This window comes from Balaenoptera acutorostrata, chromosome X (assembly GCF_949987535.1).
Source record: "Balaenoptera acutorostrata chromosome X, mBalAcu1.1, whole genome shotgun sequence".
In the NCBI taxonomy this organism is placed as follows: Eukaryota; Metazoa; Chordata; class Mammalia; order Artiodactyla; family Balaenopteridae; genus Balaenoptera; species Balaenoptera acutorostrata.
Window position 1 is genome coordinate 72,199,667 of NC_080085.1, and position 23,703 is coordinate 72,223,369.

Consider the following 23,703-nt stretch of genomic DNA (forward strand, 5'->3'; position numbering starts at 1 on the left):
CCACATATAATGAGAACTTGGTGTTATTATAAATTGGCATTATATTGATTAATTAAAAAAAACTGACTACTTATTTCAAATTTATAGCCATTCACAATAGGAAAATTTTATATTTCTATTTTGTACAAAAAAAGCTTATATTGTAAGTTAACAATGCAAGGTATACTTGAGGAAAAGATTAAATAGTTTGTGAAAAGAGTATTCAATTAAGTATTTATTATGCTAGGTATGATAGGAAATGCAAAAGTGAATATGACATTTAAAGCTCCCTGAGTGGGAAAAATAAAAATGCGTACAAATGAATATATAACCAGGGAGAAAGTGATTAAGTACTAATACTCTAATAAAAGTACATACAATGCAGTAATAGGAACGCAGTTGAGGAAAAGCACAAGTTGCTCTTTTTAAAGAAGGCAAGGGGGGAAGCCACAAATAACTGTCCTATAAAAACTTCTACTGGGCAATTCTTTTTTTGGTCAAGGGTGTATGTAGCTGAAATAAGTGACATTTTACTGACTTAAATTATTGTAAAATTTAGATAGAAATGCCTTCTAATTAATCAGGTATTATTGTGTTTATTTTTAATATATTGTGACACCATTAAAACTTCATTACTCTCTTGCCTCTTCTACTCTTGTTTTGTTTACCAGATTCTTCTCCTTGTCCCCACTGTTTAACAAAAGGGAAGCAGCAATGTCAATGTTCTCAATGCTGAAACTATTGTAGCAATAAGACACACAAAGCTAACATGACTTCCACTATCACCCCCACCCCCACCCCATTTAACTGAATGAACAAATTCTAGGAACTGTGCATGGACAGGAGGCAAACAGAATCATCTTCTATATGCTTCTGATAGTGACACTCACCAATGTCAAGAAAAGCACTGAAAAGGGAAAAACAACTTATAAGGAACTATAATTGAGTAAAACAATTGTCATGAGGTGACAGTAAATGTTACAGTTCTCCCAACTAAAGGGAACTAGTATAAGGGGTTATGGGTAACTGAACAATAGTTTACCTTCATCACTAATTTGAAACAGACAAGAAATTATCGAATTGTTAAAATGTACAGATTTTTTTTAAAGTTCATATAGCTCATTTGCTCAGTAATCTGCCACTATTTTCAGAAAAATTCCAAAGACAGAACTAAAGTAATTTAATCCATAAAAAGGGAATACATGAAAGAACTTGTGAAATATTTCAACATCCCCCAATATCTTTTTCTATGTTAATTTCTCCAGAATATCAGACTAAATGAGGTGAGAATAAAACTGAATTTTGATATCTATTATTCCTTAAGCACTACACAGATGCAAACATAAAACACACAGAACATGGAAAACCAAAAATCTAAGCACAAGTGGCATATAAATCTCTATTTCAGCATTAGATTCACTGTTGCTAGTTATTTTTTTTTTTTAAGGAACACAAGAGTATCATGTGTATAGCTTTAAACATTGGAATTGTTCCTTGGGAAAATGTACTTTTTGACGCACGACCTGGCTGACTAGAAAATACATATATTTAATGAATAATATTAGTAGTTTCAATCACTTTATAAAGGGAAATCTGACAAATTATAAATAAACCAAATTGCATAGAAATGGAATTTTGGAATTGGAAGGAACCAAAGGGAGAACTTAATCCCCAAATTTTACAGATGAGCAAACTGAGGCAGCTAGTTAGTAGATCAAAAACTAGCACTCAGTTCTCTTGGCTTCCAATCAGGTGTTCCTTTTACTACACCACACAGCACACTTGTGTTATGGCTAAGATCCAAACACAATCTCCTCCCTGTTTTTCTAATGTTTAAAAGGTAATGATACTCAAATCGCTGATTTTCTTATTCTACAGTGATCAGGATACAAGATTTACTCCATAATGTATCCTACAGATTAGCTAATGTCCTTGAGGCAATTAGGTTTTATCATTAGCAGATATTAAATACAAGCAAATCCTTTTGTCTTAAAATGTTTTCTACTTCAAAATGTAGCTTAAAAGCTTTAGGGCCCTATAAACCACATGCTGACAACTTTGGGTTGTTGTTTTAAAACTTAAAATGTTTAGACTATAAATGTAAGAATTAGTATACAAGCCTTGACCTATTATTTTTTCCCTAAACTAAGTAAGGCCAGTTACTTTGAAACTTCACTAATAACAAGCCACTAGCCACCTGTGGCTATTAAGCACTTTTAAAATGTAGGTACGTCCAAATTCAGACGGGCTATAAGTATAAAATACACACCAGAATTTGAAAAATTAGTATGAAAAAAGAATGTAAAATCTCACTAATTTTTAAAATATTGATTAGATGTTGAAATATTTTGGGTATACCAGGTTAAATAAAATATATTATTAACATTAATTTCACCTGTTTCTTTTTGTTTTTAATGTGACTACTAGAAATTTTAAAATTTTAAAATTACATTTCTATTGAACAGCTCTTAGCCATCAATCGTAAATATCTAGGTACAACTGATAAAAAGTTTGTATATTCTCTAAGAATAAGTTAACATTATAAAAATCACCTACATAATCACTAGTCAATGTCTGTGCTAAAGAAGATATGATGTGTAAAAACATACTAAATGCAGAAATCAACTTTAGTTGGCTTTATATATTTTTCCTCAGTAGATTTACATTTTTGGTTTTGGTTAATACTGGAACTGGTTTATATTCCCTGATCACATATGAACTGATAAGAGAGAAATGTGCCCCAGAAGCATGGCAAAAAAAAAAAAAATTCAGCCTTTGTCTTCTTCAATCCACACATATATGTGAATTGACTTAAAAACAAATACTGTGATTTAAAAACAAATACTGACATAAAACACCATCAGATACTCTGCAAATGCAGACTAGGCTATAACTTAAAGATTTCAGGAATTAACAGTAATTCAACAAAACAAAACATTTATAATTTATACCTTTGCTCCATCTGAAATACTGTCCCAGTTTCCACCACTCAAAGAGAACTTTCCATTGCCTATACGCAGCAGTATCTCTTCAGGAGTATCATTGGGGCCATTAGCAAATGGAGTATAGCTATTAATAAAAAAGATTTAAGTATACATAAGGGCCTAACATATATATTAAATCTAATTGAAAGTGATGAGTATAGAACTACAAGCATATATTTACTATAGCAAATTAAGAATACCACCTAAAATTTCCCTTTACTGTTCATATCAAATTTTACATTTCAAACAATAAACTTAATCCTAATAAATTATTTAATAAAATGAAGAGTCTTGCCTACATCAATCATCTTTTTTTTTTGCCTTTGATCAGTTAATCAATGTAAAATAAAATACATTTATTTAGCTCTACATTCTGAAAATCAGACCAGAATGAAACATGCAAATTTTGTATTCTCACAGGCATAAGTTAGCAAACCAAATATACCTACTATGAAGAAATTAATTTCATATATTCATAATATATTTATTGAATTGGCTCAAATTTATTCATTAGCATTTTATCAATATTATCAATGAAAACAAGTTAACAATAGTTTTAATTAATGTTTATGAAAAACTGGTTAAATATTTATATCAATGTAACAGAAAAATCCTCTATAGCCATTAAAATTATTACATGGATCAATATTCATGGACAGGAAGACAAATTCATTGTATGAAGTTAAAATAGGTTAAAAAAGAATTATAGAATGACAAAAAGTGATCAGTTTTATACTATTGTAACAAATGGAACTAAAAATGGTATTCAAATTTGGGAACAGAAAGACTTATGGTTAAAAAGTATGAGGAAGATGTCTTAATATGTTAATGTGTTAATTCCCTCATGTAACAATTAAGTTGAGATAAACACACATACATATGCACACACACAAAATGTTTTGTTTAGTCATAAAGTAAATATTTGAAAGCAGCTATCTAAAAATCATATCCCATGGTTTGAAACCAATACTGCTGATTGCTGTTCACATGCAAACTTGAGCTACCCTTAACTTTAGCACTTGCTGTGGTCTATAACTATTTTGCATACATCTAAAAGTACGTGGAATATACTGACATGTGATTATCACCAAGCCAATAAATAACTTAAGAGTCACCATTTTCATAACTTATCTTTATAAAGCTCCTGCTATGTCAAGCATATTTAATTATACTAAATGGCTTCTTTAAAAACTCACACCTAAGTACATTATAATTACATTATAATTCTTCAAATTCCATTCTACACATTAGACTTTGCTAAACCTAGCGTTTATCTACAGCTACACATTTTTACTCCTAAATAAAAGTGCTATTCATTATTAAGAGTAAAACAGCACTTGTATTATTTATAAATTAACAATATTAACACAATCCAATGGTTACATTTTTTAGTATTTCTTTATCCTTTTAAGAGAAGGCAGCTGTGCGTGTTTCTGTAGTTTAGTATTGTTACTACTTTATTTAGCTTTCTTATAAAGCTCAATCTTACTAAATCTCTACTGCCAAGAGAACCAAAATTCAAGTACTTAAAAAAAATTAACATCAGCAAGTTCAGTGGGTAAGCACCTGCTGAACCATGAAATTATTTTATGCTCAAGTAAACATTTTCAAAAAGTAATGCACTCAAATGTAAAATATCAAAGTAAAAATATATGCTTTATTTTAGAAGTTTTAGTTCTAATTGAACAATCTTTTAATTATATATCTAAATAATGCCTCCTTAAACACCTTACCTTATGTTTTTTTAATTTTATAAGTACATAATATATAATATTTTGAAATGTTGATAGCATTTTCCTTAAGGTTACTTTCATCTGTCCTCTTTCTAGATGAAAATATACAGGTGAAATTCAAATAATGATGTGAATTAATTTGAGTATACAAATTTCTTACCCAGCCAACATTGTGTAAAAAAGGACTCCCAGACTCCAAATATCACAAGCAGCATCATAGCCTTGTTGCATAAGAACCTGAGAAAGAAATACTCATCTGGTACTACTCAGTATAAACTCAGTTTTCTCATCTAAAAGAAAGTTGTGTTTCTAATAATCTCACAAATGTTCACAATTTAGCTCATTTTAATCTTTTCAAAAATAGATTCACAATGTTAAAGGCAAAGTCTTCTGCAATTAACAAGCATTCAATAAGTGGCTATTAATGTGATTAAGCAACATGAGTGATACAAAAAAAACAACCTTTTTAAGATATGATCCCTGACCTCAATGAGCTTTCTCTCCTCCTCTCAGGAAATCCAGACACATCAAAATTTAAAATAATATGTACAGAGAGCTTAATATATTCTACACAGAGTACTGTCTTTTAACCCTGACACTGACTCTATGAGATAGATATTACTTCCATTTTGAAGATGAGGAAACTGAGGTAAATGTTAAGTAATTTGTCTAATATCACAAAACTAGTGAGTGGTGGAGCAGGCATTCTTACTGTAATGTCTGTGATTTTCATATCTATGATAATTGCCTCCTTACTACACAAGAGGTGGTAAGATAATATATAATCTCATGAAAGCAAGATGAATTTATATTTTATATACAAGGCTCATATCTTTAAAAACATTAGTATATTTCTGGGTCACAAACACACATTTGATAAATTCTGAATGGTTTCATTAATTTTTCATATAATAATTTTGGTAGTTTTTTTCTTTTGAGACTAGTATTAATAAAAATCAAATAACATATTTATTATATATTCATGTGAATATTCTCTGTGAAGTTAATAGCTAGTTTGAGGTGAAATAAGACCTTTTTTTAAATTTAGAAAAACAAGCCCACTGCTAAAGCCTTTAGACATAGGAACAAAATAGAAACATTATTAATGCATTAACACTGGGGATTGTATAACCACCAGAATGGACATTTCATTTATAAAAGGCTAAAAATATTAATGTTTAGCTTTGACAATGGCCAGACTTGAATAATAAGTATCTAACTAACTTAAAATTCAACATATAATGTTTTTTTCATAGTCAAAGTGTATTTATAAGAACACACGTACCTGCAAACTTGGGAAGCTGAATAGGCTATCAAAATACCTATTTAACTGGCTTATGTAAATAACACAAGTGGAGACTACAAAGGCCCTAATAAATAATGAGGTAGAGCTAAACAATTCACATCACGATAAGCCTAACCTGGCATCCTCTAGTGAAACATAAACCTCTCCTGCTTTTTTCCCCATCTCTTTCCTTTTCTCATCACTTCCTTTTTTTTATAATAAATTTATTTATTTTATTTATTTATTATTCTTGGCTGCATTGGGTCTTCGTTGCTGTGTGCGGGCTTTCTCTAGTTGTGGTGAGTGGGGGCTACTCTTCGTTGCGGTGCACGGGCTTCTCATTGCAGTGGCTTCTCTTGTTGTGGAGCATGGGCTCTAGGCACGCGGGCTTCAGTAGTTGTGGCTCGCAGGCTCTAGAGCGCAGGCTCAGTAGTTGTGGTGCACAGGCTTAGTTGCTCCGCGGTATGTTGGATCTTCCCGGACCAGGGCTTGAACCCATGTTCCCTGCATTGGCAGGCGGATTCTTAACCACTGCACCACCAGGGAAGCCCTCTCATCACTTCTTGTAGTTCTGGGCATCACCATGTTTTCCCTGGTTCCCTTAGGACAATAGTCTTAAAGGTTCCCAGATGATCCAATGCAAAGCCAAGGCTGAGGGACTGCTTAGTGAACTAGTTGGGCAGGCAAGGGTTAATCAGTGAGTCAGCTATAGGTATTTCATACTCCCAAAACCTTCAGAGTTAATGAGAAGAAAGGCACTGGAGGAATCATATTGCTTAATCTAATTAGGGTCAACCATGAAAAACTTGGTTTAGCTTTACCACACACTTAAACCCATTTTGTATGTGTAAAGAAGAGGCAGTCTACTTTTGTTCTAGAGTAGGTCTCAATGTCCTATTAATAGTAAGAACATACAGCCATAAAAAAACAAGGCAAGGTAGCGGGATGAATGAAAGAGTACAGTGTAGAAAGTAACGTGTTTCATACCTTCTTACTTGCATCGAGTTAAATACAAAGAAGATAGAAGTCAGAATTAAAGTAGTTAATGACTTTACTTTCTCTCTCATTTGGCTTCCCAAATCAGTAAAATGTAACATAGAGATTCTCATTCAGATAAATTCATATTTGGAGCAAAACATATGACAGCCCAAAGCCAGAGCAAAGCAGGGTAATTTCACATTTACTTTTTTAAAAGAGTTGCAGGCATAGCATCCATCCAATATATTGTAAATTCCTCTAGTTCAGGATCATTCTTAGACCTCAGTAGATATTAAATGTCAGTTGAATAATATGATAGATTTGCTTTTATAAAAGAATAAATATTTTTTGAGATACATTAATTTTTGTGACATAGGTACAGTGCAAGCACATCTATTAAGTAAATAAGCCTTAAGAGGTTGACTGAATTGATGCATATCAAAAAAGTGAATGAATATTCCTTATTGTTCAGCTGAAACTGTACTACTAATTAGTTTCTCTTTTAGCAAATAAGGGCTCTTAATGAACTGTGATGAAATAATGAATTTATACTCTCATAAATGCTATTATTTATTCAAATATCTGCATGGATACTTGAATCTTTCTGATTCTAGTTTAAAAGATGATGCATTGGGCTTCCCTGGTGGCGCAGTGGTTGAGAATCTGCCTGCCAATGCAGCGGACACGGGTTCGAGCCCTGGTCTGGGAAGATCCCACATGCCGCGGAGCAACTAGGCCCGTGCGCCACAACTACTGAGCCTGCGCGTCTGGAGCCTGTGCTCCGCAACAAGAGAGGCCGTGATAGTGAGAGGCCCGCGCACCGCGATGAAGAGTGGCCCCCGCTTGCCACAACTAGAGAAAGCCCTCGCACAGAAACGAAGACCCAACACAGCCAAAAATAAATAAATAAATTAATAAAAAAAATGATGCATTTCATACACTTCACTAATAATTTTTGAAAGGGTCTGAAATTTTAGAAACAAATCTTACCCCAAACCTGTTTTTCATTTATAACAATTTACAAATATGCATTGATTGCTAGCAGAGGCTTCAGCACTTGATAATAAAACTTTTCAAAGCATTTTGAAAATACAAATACTAACCTAGCCAAAGGTAGTTCAGACACTAGAGGTATTAGTTACAGACAAGTGGTCTCCACATGCCCACCTGAAAACCTTCACTATTACAATGGTGAGAGTGTCTTACTACAATGGAAGTCTGGTAGGATAAAAAGCATCAATGGGCTGTATTCTACTCTGCAGATTTGTACTCATTTGAAAATATTTACCTAGCCATTAATCTAAAAATGTTTACCTAACCGTTAATCTAAACACAAACATACTGTATATTTTTCATTTTAATGAAATGAGAAATATACAGTATACCCTATATTTAACAGAAGAGCCTTAATCTCAAATTTCTATCTTCCTATTCTATAAAACCATTAAAATGCCCTAGAAAAGCTAATTTTTTTTTATGTCTAAAATATCTCTTACACCTGGGGGCAGTACAATAACCCCTTCTTGGATCATGCATGCATCCCAATTTTTGTTTTGGGAAATACAGTTTCCATATATTTTAATGTGATAAAAATTTGTACATTCATTATTCTATGAATATAATTAGAATATAGATTAAAGCACATTCTCTGGATACATACATAATTTCTTACAGGGCAAATCTTATCATAAAAACCCTGTAAAGCAGGTGTTATACTTGTTCCTCAACATTAACATCTTAAAGGAAGATTTAATAAATTTTAACATGGGAACTTTTCACTATTAGAAAGTTATTTTCCTATTTTCTATGTTTCTATTTTCATCACTAGAAATATTATTTTTCTAATAGCTACATTAAAATACAGATTTGTTGATATTTCAATACAAGAAATATACTGTATCTTGTATTATATCTGATATGCAATATTATCCATAAAGGACTAGTATTTAATGCAAAAAAAAACATGCACATGAGATAGGAATTCATCCTCAAATTATTTTATTCTTCTTCTGACTTGGAAAATTCAATTTTTCTAACCTGAGGATATCTGTGTATTTTGATTTGTGTTAAACATCCGATAATCCATATGACTTAGCATTATTCATAACACATAAGAACAGTTCTTGACTTTTACAAAGAAAACTTAAAAAGAATCTATATGACCAATGCCATCCCTGATTCATTTTTCATCACCCATACTTTCACTGCTGTGGGAGTTGCTACTGTCAAAGCTCCCATCCCCATTATCAGAACTGACAGACTGCTGGAGCTTGCCAAATGTGAAACGTGCACCCCTTGACTTCCTCATCATCACGTTCCCTGTCTCTTCTCTCTAAGATCTACATACGAATGTTATTTGCCAAGAAAAACCCCACTGCTTATTAAAAAAAACCCTGTGAAGCTGTTTTCTCCATGAATTAGAAGATCTTAAAGATAATCGGGGATGGCATTGCCCATGTTATGTATAATGCTAAACAATATAAATCACCTCATGTTCAGCACAAACCAAAATATCTGAAAATATCCTGGCTTTGTTACTCAGTGAATGCTGTTATTAAGTACTTTGAGCCTCAGTTTCCTCATTTAGAATATTTAATATGTTTAAGGTGAGGTTATCTTCACTCTCTGCCCTGTTCTAAAAGGGTATGATTCTGAAACCACTATGTAACCCAACAGAATAGAATAATCTGATTATTACATTCAGGTTGGTTTCAGATGCTAGTTATTAGTCTGAATATTTATATTGGGAGTTATCAGAATTCAATGATTTAAAGAGCTTTATAGCTGGGAAAGGACAAGATAACTCAGCTTTTACCTACCTACCATAACACATACATGATATCAAATACATTTAACTAAAGGAAAAGAATGAAAGGCAAATACTGAAGTTTTAAAGAATACCTCAGGTGCTACAAAGTTTGCAGTGTAGCATGGAGTTAAGAGAAGTCCATTTTCTCCTCGAAGCTGTTTTGCAAACCCAAAATCACAGATCCTAATGGAGTCTGCGTTGGCTGATTCATCCATGTATAAAATATTACTGGGTTTAAGATCACGATGAACAACCTTGAACATTAAAAAAAAAAGCTTTACATTTCTATAGCTAACTAAATATCTGTGGAATAAAACATTGTAAGTTAATATATTTCCAGGAAAAGGAAATGTCTCAATCATAAAATTTTGAAAATGATACTTTCTCCAACCATGATGGCCCCGACAACCTGAACTACACAGACGAAATTATCTCTGTCAGACAGATGTGCCAGTTTTGTTAACCACTTCCAATCTCAAAACTCACTTATCAGTTCCACTTGTGGATATAATAGACTAAGACCCTACTCAACACCCCCTCCCCACAGTAAACAAATATAAAACCTGAGTAGAAAAATCAACTACCTTGAAGGTACTGGGGAATGAGCAGGAGACAAGACTCTGGTGGGGAGTACATACTTGGCTGAAGGAGGGAGCTGCATGAGTAGGTTCCCATATCAGTCAGTGGCTTTTAGCCTAGAGATTAGTACAGCCCCTAGGGCACACAGTAGTAGTAAAGACATGAAGAAAAGGCCACTGTCTTTCTGGCCTGGAGGACCAGAAAAGAAATGCTGGGAAACCGTGAATGCTGAGTGGAGGAATACAGTAAGGGAAAGAGCCAAAACTGACCCTTGAATCAAAAATGTGTAGAGGAGGTTCAAAGTAGTTCATAAAGACAAAAGATATAGACAGAGACCACAGCTGCTGCTCAAAAAGCAAAGTTTTCAGCACAAACCCTGCTAAGAAAATTACCCACTGAAAACAAAACAAAACGAAAAATAATCACTGGAGAAAAATAACAGAATATAATAAATCTCCATAAGTTAATACACAAATGTGCAGTACACAATCCAAAATTATCTGATATACAAAGAACCCCTCCCCCCAAAAAACGGAACACAGTTTCAAGAAAAAAGAAAATCAATTCCAACTCCAATATAAACCACGTTGGACCTAACAGCAAGCATTTTAAGGTGGCTATTATTGTGATATGATAGATGTGCTCGGTAATGCTATGGTGGTAATCATACTGTAGTATATAAATGTCTCAAATCAACATGTATACCTTAAACGTACACAATATTATATGTCAATTATAGCTCATCAAAATGCCTTTGTTCAAAATTCACAAGACTAAATAAATATAAGAGAAATTAAAAAGTAAAGTAGCTCCTATAACTATCTTCAGTGAAGTAAAACAAAATGCTTTCAATGCATGAAAACTCGGCAGAAAAACAGAAACAGTAAGAACCAAATGAAATGCTAGAAATGGAAAACATTCTGAAATTCTCTATGTGAGGTTTTTCTTTCTGATACACTATCCACTTCATTTAATCTAGTCCTATTTTTAATCAGCAGTTTGCTACATTAAAAGGTCTTTCAAGACAAGGATCAAGACTTAAACCCATGGTTGAATCTGCAATACCTTTTACAATGTCTGGCATGTAGAAATGCTCAACACATGTCTGTCATTAATTTACTTAATTGATGTATTGTTTAATTTCTAAAATAATAAACAAAAGAAAAGAGGTTTATCATTTTCTTCTTCTCAAAAATTCTGGTCATCCTTTATTTTAGAGTGTGCTGATAAAGACAATCAAGGAATTGAATTATTATAGAACTACTCCTTTAGCATTATACAATTTACATTTCAAAATGCTGAAAATGTACTCTATAAAACCACACTCAAAAATGAGTTCTGGCCCCTGTAGAATTTTCATTATGTCATTTCTGAGTCTTTCATTGTTTTATTGTTTATACATAAGTGGGTACATATCTACTACTACAACTATTCAAACTTACATTTTTAAATTATTTGTGACTTTGTTTTCTTGTTTAGCTATATATATAATAAAAGTGACCTTTTTTGATAACTCAGTTCATTTGCTTTCTTTATGAAGAGATAGGAAGGAAAATAACAGGGCTGCCCCTCCACTAGAAATTTCAATATAGTAATACTTCAAATGTTTAGAATCCAAATTTCTTACTGTATTGGGGGAGGGGCTGGCAACAATCAAGATATGCAGTCTTGCCAGAACTTTATATGTTAGGCATAGTATAATTTGAATAATATTCACAACATGTCCTTGGATAACTCTTTTATGTTTCACTTTTAAGTTTGATTAGGTTTAATAATTTAAAAGTCAAGGTTAGATATATTTGTATAACTCAAACCACTTTTAAAGCTAATATGCTATTAAATTAGGGCTAACAGGTAGAGTGAAGAAAATTAATAAGGTATTACCCAATTTCCTAATCCTATAACCTTCACTACATTATGAATTTTATTAGGCTATTCCATATAAAAATATGTGATAGAAAAAGTAATTCATTTTAGGGGTCATATCCTATATATTATTTTGTCAAGATATAAGCCCCAGAATTAAAAGGAAGAATATAACTACAACTTACTCCTTGACAATGAAGATAGTCAACTGTGTTAGTTATTATAAACAGTACATCACTAGCTTCCCGTTCTGAAAAACATTTTTGTTTGAGAATACGGTCAAGTAGCTCTCCTCCTTTCATCAAATCCGTAACAAGGTAAACATATCTACCATCATCATAAACCTAAAAAAGAACATATTTTATAAATGATATTATTTATAATTACAATTCTGAAACGTTTTAAATTATATTTACTTTGCTTTTCTAATGAACCTCTAGTGTTAAAAAATATATTATTCCTTTAGTATTAATATAGTGCAGGCTCTACTGAAGGTTAAACTGGCTAAATGGACTCTTACACCATTCTGTGAGACCATGTGAAACATATAATTGTTTTAACTTTTGAAGTTTTCTGTTATACTTCATCAAAGAATATAAATGGAAAAATAAAACTTTGTGCCTCTCAAATGGCATCTGTCTCATTTTTTTACTGTATTATAGGCACTTTCCTTCCTTAATGATAGTAAGCTTCCTTCTGGCAGTAAATATATTATTTGTTTTTTAATATCTTCCCCATAGTCTATTATCTGACATGGTGTCTTAAATATTTGTTGAATTCAAATACTATATCAAGGAGAATATATTAAAAATATGTACACCCTTCTATTCAGATCATGTGATATCTACATCTACACATACAAACACATATGTGTAGACATATATCTATCTATCTATCCACACACATACATACATTTACATATACATAAAATACTATTTAAGGATTATAAATCAAAATGCATATCATATTATCTAAAACAAACTGATCAAGGTGATGGTTTATTTGTTTGCCTTTTCTACAGAGGAAAGAGCATTATTTTCTTTACGTGAAAAGTCAGCATTCAGTAACATCTATTAATATGAGTTATATGTTCACTTTAAAAAAAGTAGACTAATACTATTTCACCCAAGCAACAATCCACAACGCTACAGCCAACTGCTGTACAATCAAGAAAGTAAAATCTCCTAGAATTTGGCAGATTCCCAATCTCCTGTATCTTCTATACTTGTAGTACTAGAGAATAATAAATGTTGCTGGTGATAATGTTAACTAGTTAACAGCTAGAATACATTCAAGTAATCAGGACACTCTCATTTACCAACCATCATAGTTCCTTTCTGACGTTTTATAATAAGGGTAGTAGTATAAAATCACAGGGGGAAAATGAAGAACTGAAGTGGCAAATTTAAGAGTCTTAAGATTTTGTGGCATGAAAGTAAACATACCATGGACATGAAAAGTTTCAATAAGAAAATAAAGTGCCAAGTCATAACTTCATTAGCTTAGCTGATACATAGATTTTAAATACCTACATCCTTTAAAGTGATAATGTTAGGGTGTTGTCCATAGCGCATCAAAATTTCAATTTCTTCTGAGGGGTCTCTTTTACTTTTGTCAATGATCTAAGAAATAAGACAAGAACAATCTCAGAGGAAAAATATTTTCTTTGTCTAAAAATGAATGACATAATTTCAATTTGGTTATATTTTCAAGAAAATAATAAAACTCAAGAGTAATGTTTATCTCACATTATTTTAATATTTACAAATTTCCTATAACTGAAACAATAAAAAACACATTATATTCCACCTAACTAAAACTATACTGATAATTTGATCCAAATGTGACAGTAATTGTCACAATTGTTCAATCTTAACATACTACATTAAAATAAAATTATTCAAAAGCAAGACATTCATGAAACACACTGTTCCTCCAAAATAAAGTCTTTTTTTATTGAACAAAATAAAGTCTTGGAAAGAAATTCAAAATGAAAATATTAAGTCTTAAGAGGTTTTCCTCATCATTTTATCTTTGCTTTCTCCACTTGCTCCACTGAAAAACTGTCTGTCAGTTAACCTGCAATTTAACTTACACATATAAAACAAACCAAAAAAAGTTAGCCTCAGAGACAATACCTTCACTGCAAATTCCATGTTGGTAGCAGTATGTATGCATCGTTTGCAAACAGAATAGGAGCCAACACCAATATCCTCTTTCAATTCATATACTTCACCAAATTGGGCAGCATTTCCACTTATCTGTTTTTGTTAAAAAGTAAAATACAAAAGAGAATGATATGGTTTCACATTTTTTATCTCTCCTAAGTATACATTCTTCTTAAATCTTTTAAAAATCAAGAATAATTCTAGAGCAGTTTTATCAGTATTTATAAATGGTTTACACAGATTCTGAACTGATCCTAAATTGTAGACTTTCTAGATCCCCAAAGCCAATACAATAATTAAATCAACTAGCTAATACATCACCCATTACATTTTCTTGCCAAAAGAGATCACATAAATACATAAATATAATTAAAGGTTACTACTGTCTGCTTTTTTCCAAAACATATGGAGACATCTTTAATTCATTATACAGAGATAAATGAAGCAGTTAAAAATCACTTAAAAATCACTGTAAATCCATTAGCAATAACTGAAAGAAATAATTATCCGTAATCTGAATAATCTAAGTGGAATTTACCTGAACAATTGGTAATACATTTGCACTTGTGATCGGAGTGATTTTATATTCTTCTGCAATAGAAGTTGCAACAAAGCTGAATCCTTTGAAGAGTTGATGAGCATTAGCACTAGCTGGCAAACCAGGAGAATCTAATGTCCAAATAATTATATTTAATTAGAACTACACAGAATTTTATGATATGAAATGTCAACATTTCTTTGAATATAAAGGAAACCATTAAATGTTATCATCAGACATACTATATTAGGTATTTGATTTATTTTATATTATCTGTTTCCCCATCCTATTATGCAAGCTCCATGTAGATTATAATTTTTGTCTGTTCTGTTCACTTCTGCACCGTCACTGCTTAGTATATAGTAGGTATTCAATATTTGTTGAATGAATGTATGAAACAGATGCCAATAAAAGTAAACCTCATTAAATTCTAAACTATAAGAGTCAGACTGATATGTCTCATATCTTACCTCCTACCCCCATCCTCTAATGCATTAGCATGTCAAAAAACTTTTAAAATAAAAAAAAAAAAACGTTCACCCTTTGCTCTAGTCTGTGCTTCCCTAGTAAATATTTCCCATGTAAAGCCTCTACTTGAAAGGTGTCCAAGCAATGCTGTATATAGGATCCACACTTCCACACAGGGCAAACCACCCTCTGCAAACTTACAATTCTTTTAGTTTTTACCTAAGAAGCTAGTTTACTTTTTTAACCATCTAACTGAATAAAAGCCCTGATGTTACACATAAACATGCATTACCTTTAGGTGTTTTTGCAGTAAATTCAGGATCAAAACAAAAAGTATCATCTGGTTTTCCAGAAGCTGGTTTGAAAGGAGGCTGAACTTCTCTTTTATATAATTTCTAGAAGAAATAACAGAATAACACAGAAACGTATTAATACTTGAAAAATTATTAAAGCAGAACATGATACTCACAGTCCTTAACAGAATACTCACAATTTCATTAATGAAATTTCAACAGGCTTCAGATACCTGTTAACCAAATTCTAAATTCTAACCTGTTAACCAAATTCTGTGTATCATCTAAACTTGAGAGATAATGTACAGAATCAAATGAGACCAAGAAACACAGCAGCAATGCCACAGGTTGCATTCACGAGGAATAATTCTGTTCAGTTTTGGATTTCAAAAACTGACTTGAATTCTCACTGGTAAAATAACCATACAGAACATATCACAATGTTACCATGCAGAAATAACTAATAACATTCTAGGATATCAAACTTAATAATTAGTCTATCTCCAAGAAATATGCATTATACCTATTATGTTTTCACATAAAAATATGCATTAGATGCACTGTTTAGAGCTCTTTTTATAGAATTCACAAATTTAAACTTGTCTAACAATCTAACTTCCTCAAATTTGTGTTTTTGAAAGACATATAAAATATCTTACAACATAACTGTTTTTTGGAAATCTACTTTTTTAAAAGCTCACAGTCCCACAGTGAGGGAAAATTAATAGAGGATTACTTTAAAGTAATTTTCATTTATTTAAATATGTACACATTCCACTCTTTTATTATTTAAAAGGAATAAACAAAATGTTTAGATATAAAAATAATGGAAAAATAATTTCTAGTTTTTCTAGTTAAAGAAAAAGGAAGAGCAGAGAAGCATTAGAAAAAAATGACAAGGGAATGCAAGGACACCGAAAGAGGGATGCACACAGATATGACAAAGGGCAGACTCCCATGCAGTATGTTCACTGCGTGGCCTTTTAGGATATTACTACTATTAATGTGTTGCAGTTTTACAACTATAAAAAATAAATCAAAATATTAACTTCTGAAACCTGTTCTACAAGCCAGAAGAAATAATAATTTGGTCAGTGAATAGTGGCTCTCTACCTCTGCCTTAGAAACCAAAAGAGACACTTTTTCTTTTGGGAAAATTTTCAATACCAGTGCCAGAATTAAATAATCAAAAACACTTACCTATGATGATTAATAGTACATAAAATACATAAAGCTGTGTTGTAAACAACAACAAAAAGTGAGCTTTTCTAAGAAAAGCTCATTAGTCTGGGAGTTGCAACTTAAAAAAATTTAATACATGACTTTGCAGAATTTCACAATGTTTCTGTTTTCATGTTCTCTCAAAATTTAGTAAAATACCTATATACAAAGATTTTCACTTCTTAACAAATGTAATTTGTTCTAATACATGACAAAGAACCATTTGAAATTAAATAACATCTTAGATTCTTTAGAATTCATTTTTCTATAAGAATCTGTCCTATGATTCATCCCCCTTCTCCTTTCTCTTCTTCCCCCCACATTCCCCAACCTAGAATAGGGGAGAATATTAACCATATTTAACAGGTAAGACAAATGAGCAACAAAAATTTACTACATATCATCCACACATCTACTGGTTCAAGGTAATTGCATGAAATGCTACACCTGTAAATAAAAATCTCATACTAAATATAAAACAAATGGATTAAGTTTATCAGCAAAGTCCATATATTACCATTTACTCTTCAGTTTTTGTTTTTATTAAAGGTACTCAGTAACGAACTTTCTACTGAACTTACATTCCAGTCAATATTTGCAAAAAAAAGATGTCTTTTGATTTCGTCAACTCCTTCTGAACCTATAAAAATGGAAATAATTTTTTTACCAGTCTGATTTTTTTAATCTGCCTACCTGGCTTCCAGGCTATTACCTGTAAATAGGAGTACACACATTTCATAGATTCCCTGAAGTGAAAAGTTTACGATTTCTTATCTGATGTTTTATTAATTGGTCCTCTGAATTTAATATAATAAAAAAATAGCTGATGTTCATGCTGAAGCACATAGGATATCATGAAATACTGAAATGCCTTCTGAATCAAATAAAAATCATATCTAACATAACATTAAAATTAAAGCAATTTTCATTTTCTTCATAATTCAATTTATGATCTCATATCTATAGGCCAAATTAAAAATGCAATGAATAAAGTGACATCGAAATTTTAACACATGGACATAAACAGGGTAATAGGATCACATTTGGATCCAGGGAAAGGCTACTAGAAAGTAGCCAAATAATGAGCAGTTATGGAAACATAACATTTATCCTGAAGAATATTGGAAGGGACAAAATAATTATCTTCAAATATCTAAAAGGATTACCTATAGAAGGGAGAATTCTGTGAATTATGTCAAAAGAGACATTCATATGATATAATGATATATATTAAACATAAGTTCTGAATAACTAGACCACTCCATTTTTTAATGATGGATATAACAGAGTTTACTGGAATCTCTGCATACATAAAACGTAGAATTCTACGTATAAACACATAGCAGCAGTAAATGAACTTAGGCCAGAAAACATAAAGTTATAATTATCCTCCCAAAGCATGTAGTATATTGTTATAAAAGCTAAGAAAATAAACAATACCCAATCTATTTGCTGGATTCCTTTTGAATAACATCCTTAGAAGACTTTGTGCTTCAGCACTAAGAAACTGAGGCATTCCAAGTTTTGCTCTGGAAAAGAGGATTTCAGAAAATTTCATTTAAATCTAGCCATACTTCTAAATTGATAAATCCCAAAAAGAATTTTAAAGAACGCTTTCACAATGGCAAATAATGTCCCCTATATGGTGGAGGGGAATGAGACAATGTGAAAAATGTTCTTTTGTGTCAAATGAAAACCATAACAAGTTTCTCAAAACTGAAAGCAAGGAATGTTTCCCAAAAGAAAAAAATGTTTACACTTACTTTAATATCATATTCATGGTCTCATTTCTGTCTTTACCTTGAAATGGCAGAGTACCAGTAAGCATTTCAAACTAAAACAAACAAAAAATACCACGAGTCAACTTAGTACAACTTAGAATTTACAATGAAATTCATCAGAAATAAGAATGAGACTTGTAATACATGATCATCAAATCATGCAGGATCTACATGATAGTAGGTCAAAACAGGACCAGAAAACTAGGTCGCTTAAGGGAATACACCTCTGGTACCCCACAGTACATAGGCCAAATGAGAGGTGATTTGTAGCAAATGTAACCAACCATTTTTTCAATCCTAAATTCCCCAAACCAAAGCAATGTGGAAATAGACACAAGGCATTTTCTTTTAAAACAAAGATAAGCTTTTAAAGCAAACATTTAACAATGAAAGAAAAGCAAAAATAAGCACTGAGCCATTTCAAATTCATACATGCTCAAGAAAGATAATCATTCTCATTCCCTTTGCTCTCTTTAAAAAAAAAAAAAGGAACCAAACAAGAAGCTATACACACAGATACACACACCACACATTGATATATGTATTTTAATTTGAGACAGTTGTACACAGCATAATGAAAACATTTTCCCTAAGAGAGTTAATTGAAATGCAGATAGAGTGAAGGGAAAAGAGCACATAAGGCCTGGTAGTAGTGAAGTCTCCAGGTTGAAGGAAGTTGGGCGGCGAGTCTTCTCTGTTCTGATGTTTTCATTCCCACCGCTACAGCAGTGGAGAGATGTGGGAGGCCACCTGCCCTTCTTAAACAATCCATTGTGATTTTGAGGTTAGAAACCTGTTGCCTACATATCAAAAACACCCCTGGAGGGAGGGGAGAAGATGGCGGAAGAGTAAGACGCGGAGATCACCTTCCTTCCCACAGATACAGTAGAAATACATCTACACGTGGAACTGCTCCTACAGAACACCCACTGAACGCTGGCAGAAAACGTCCGACCTCCAAAAAGGCAAGAAACTCCCCCCGTACTTGGGTAGGGCAAAAGAAAAAAGAAATAACAGAGACAAAAGAATAGGGACGGCACCTGCACCAGTGGGAGGGAGCCGTGAAGGAGGAAAGGTTCCCACGCACTAGGCAGCCCCTTCGCGGGCGGAGACTGCGGGGGGCGGAGGGGGGAAGCTTCAGAGCCACGGAGGAGAGCGCAGCCACAGAGGTGCGGAGGGCAAAGCGGAGAGGTTCCCGCACAGAGGCTTGGCGCCAAGCAGCACTCACCAGCCCGAGAGGCTTGTCTGCTTAGCCGCCGGGGCGGGCGGGGCTGGGAGCTGAGGCTCGGGCTTCGGTTGGATCGCAGGGAGAGGACTGGGGCTGGCGGCGTGAACACAGCCTGAAGGGGTTAGCGCACCACAGCTAGCCCGGAGGGAGTCCGGGAAAAAGTCTGCAGCTGCCGAAGAGGCAAGAGACTTTTTCTTGCCTCTTTGTTTCGCGGCGGGCAAGGAGAGGGGATTCAGAGCGCCGCCTAAACGAACTCCAGAGAAGGGCGCGAGCCGCGGCTATCAGCGCGGATCCCACAGCAACAGGGGCGCAGAGGGAAAATCGGAGAGACTCCCGCACAGAGGCTCGGCGCCGAGCAGCGCTCACCGGCCCGAGAGGCTTGTCTGCTCACCCGCCGGGGCGGGCGGGGCTGGGAGCTGAGGCTCGGGCTTCGGTTGGATCGCAGGGAGAGGACTGGGGTTGGCGGAGTGAACACAGCCTGAAGGGGTTGGCGCACCACAGCTAGCCCGGAGGGAGACCGGGAAAAAGTCTGCAGCTGCCGAAGAGGCAAGAGACTTTTTCTTGCCTCTTTGTTTCGCGGCGGGCAAGGAGAGGGGATTCAGAGCGCCGCCTAAACGAACTCCAGAGAAGGGCGCAAGCCACGGCGATAAGCGCGGACCCCAGAGACGGGCGTGAGACGCTGGGGCTGCTGCTGCCGCCTCCAAAAAGCCTGTGTGTGAGCACAGGTCACTCTCCACACCTCCCCTCCCGGGAGCTTGTGCAGCCCGCCACTGCCAGGGTCCCGGGATCCGGGGACAACATCCCCGGGAGAACGCACTGCACGCCTCGAGCTGGTGCAACGTCACGCCGGCCTCTGACGCTGCAGCCTCGCCCCGCCTCCTCTGTACCCCTCCCTCCCCGCGGCCTGAGTGAGCCAGAGCCCCCGAAGCAGCTGCTCCTTTAACCCCGTCCTGTCTGGGCGGGGAACAGACGCCCTCAGGCGACCTACACGCAGAGGCGGGTCCAAATCCAAAGCTGAACCCCAGGAGCTGTGCGAACAGGGAAGAGAAGGGGAAATCTCTCCCAGCAGCCTCAGAAGCAGCGGATTAAAGCTCCACAAACAACTTGATGTGCCTGCACCTGCTGAACACCTGAATAGACAACGAATCATCCCAAATTCAGGAGGGGGACTCTGGGAGCAGGAGATATTAATTTTTCCCCTTTTCCTTTTTTTTGTGAGTGTATATGTATATGCTTCTGGGTGAGATTTTGTCTGTATAGCTTTGCTTTACAATAGCTTTATTTTACTTCACTATATTATAGCCTCTTTCTTTCTTTCTTTCTATCTTTTCTCCCTTTTACTCTGAGCTGTGTGGATGAAAGGCTCTTGGTGCTCCAGCCAGGCATCAGGGCCGTGCCTCTGAGGTGGGACAGCCAACTTCAGAACACTGGTCCACAAGAGACCTCCCAGCTCCACGTAATACCAAACGGCAAAAATCTCCCAGAGATCTCCATCTCAACATCAAGACCCAGCTTCACTCAACGACCAGCAAGCTACAGTGCTGGACATCCTATGCCAAACAACTAGCTAGACAGGAACACAACCCCATCCATTAGCAGAGAGGCTGCCTAAAATCAAAATAAGGCCACAGACACCCCAAAATACACCACCAGACGTGGACGTGCCCACCAGAAAGACAAGATCTAGCCTCATCCACCAGAACTCAGGCACTAGTTCCCTCCACCAGGAAGCCTACACAACCCACTGAACCAACCTTAGCCACTGGGGACAGATACCAAAAACAACGGGAACTACGAACCTGCAGCCTGTGAAAAGGAGACCCCAAACACAGTAAGATAGGCAAAATGAGACAACAGAAAAACACACAGCAGATGAAGGAGCAGGCTCAAAACACACTGGACTTGACAAATGAAGAGGAAATAGGTAGTCTACCTGAAAAAGAATTCAGAATAATGATAGTAAGGATGATCCAAAATCTTGGAAATAGAATAGACAAAATGCAAGAAACATTTAACAAGGATGTAGAAGAACTAAAGAGGAACCAAGCAATGATGAAAAACACAATAAATGAAATTAAAAATACTCTAGATGGGATCAATAGTAGAATAACTGAGGCAGAAGAAAGGATAAGTGACCTGGAAGATAAAATGGTGGAAATAACTACTACAGAGCAGGATAAAGAAAAAAGAATGAAAAGAACTGAGGACAGTCTCAGGGACCTCTGGGACAACATTAAACGTGCCAACATTCGAATTATAGGGGTACCAGAAGAAGAAGAGAAAAAGAAAGGGACTGAGAAAATTTTTGAAGAGATTATAGTTGAAAACTTCCCTAATATGGGAAAGGAAATAGTTAATCAAGTCCTGGAAGCACAGAGAGTCCCATACAGGATAAACCCAAGGAGGAACACGCCAAGACACATATTAATCAAACTGTCAAAAATTAAATATAAGGAAAACATATTAAAGGCAGCAAGGGAAAAAAAACAAATAACACACAAGGGAATCCCCATAAGGTTAACATCTGATCTCTCAGCAGAAACTCTGCAAGCCAGAAGGGAGTGGCAGGATATACTTAAAGTCATGAAGGAGAAAAACCTACAACCAAGATTACTCTACCCAGCAAGGATCTCATTCAGATTCGATGGAGAAATTAAAACCTTTACAGACAAGCAAAAGCTGAGAGAGTTCAGCACCACCAAACCAGCTTTACTACAAATGCTAAAGGAAATTCTCTAGGCAAGAAACACAAGAGAAGGAAAACACCTACAATAACAAACCCAATACATTTAAGAAAATGGGAATAGGAACATACATATCGATAATTACCTTGAATGTAAATGGATTAAATGCTCCCACCAAAAGACACAGGCTGGCTGAATGGATACAAAAACAAGACCCATATATATGCTGTCTACAAGAGACCCACTTCAGACCTAGGGACACATACAGACTGAAAGTGAGGGGATGGAAAAAGATATTCCATGCAAATGGAAATCAAAAGAAAGCTGGAGTAGCAATTCTCATATCAGACAAAATAGACTTTAAAATAAAGACTATTACAAGAGACAAAGAAGGACACTATATAATGATCAAGGCATCGATCCAAGAGGAAGGTATAACAATTGTAAATATTTATGCACCCAACATAGGAGCACCTCAATACATAAGGCAAATACTAACAGCCATAAAAGGGGAAATTGACAGCAACACAATCATAGTAGGGGACTTTAACACCCCACTTTCACCAATGGACAGATCATCCAAAATGAACATAAATAAGGAAACACAAGCTTTAAATGATACATTAAACAATATGGACTTAATTGATATTTATAGGACATTCCACCCAAAAACAACAGAATACACATTTTTCTCAAGTGCTCATGGAACATTCTCCAGGATAGATCATATCTTGGGTCACAAATCAAGCCTTGGTAAATTTAAGAAAATTGAAATCGTATCAAGTATCTTTTCCGACCACAACGCTATGAGACTAGATATCAATTACAGGAAAAGATCTGGAAAAAAATACAAACACATGGAGGCTACACAATACATTACTTAATAACGAAGTGATTACTGAAGAAATCAAAGGAGAAATCAAAAAATACCTAGAAACAAATGACAATGGAGACACGACGACCCAAAACCTATGGGACACAGCAAAAGCAGTGCTAAGAGGGAAGTTTATAGCAATACAAGCCTACCTCAAGAAACAGGAAACATCTCGAATAAACAACCTAACCTTGCACCTAAAGCAATTAGAGAAAGAAGAACAAAAAAACCCCAA

General features: G+C 34.8%; 1 protein-coding gene across 6 annotated transcripts in view; it reads right to left on the reverse strand.

The window, feature by feature from the left end:
- Window positions 1-23,703, reverse strand: part of RPS6KA6 (ribosomal protein S6 kinase A6) — a 155,431-nt gene that overhangs the window by 32,395 nt on the left and 99,333 nt on the right. For all 6 annotated transcript variants that reach the window (XM_057539051.1, XM_057539050.1, XM_057539049.1 and 3 more), the window contains 11 exons: window positions 18,665-18,735; window positions 18,342-18,430; window positions 17,483-17,541; window positions 15,680-15,782; window positions 14,920-15,050; window positions 14,352-14,474; window positions 13,746-13,835; window positions 12,399-12,557; window positions 9,861-10,022; window positions 4,857-4,933; window positions 2,931-3,048 (listed from right to left, as the gene is read on the reverse strand). In XM_057539051.1, coding sequence (XP_057395034.1) covers window positions 2,931-3,048; window positions 4,857-4,933; window positions 9,861-10,022; window positions 12,399-12,557; window positions 13,746-13,835; window positions 14,352-14,474; window positions 14,920-15,050; window positions 15,680-15,782; window positions 17,483-17,541; window positions 18,342-18,430; window positions 18,665-18,735 — 1,182 coding nt within the window. The remainder of the gene's footprint in view (window positions 1-2,930; window positions 3,049-4,856; window positions 4,934-9,860; window positions 10,023-12,398; window positions 12,558-13,745; window positions 13,836-14,351; window positions 14,475-14,919; window positions 15,051-15,679; window positions 15,783-17,482; window positions 17,542-18,341; window positions 18,431-18,664; window positions 18,736-23,703) is intronic.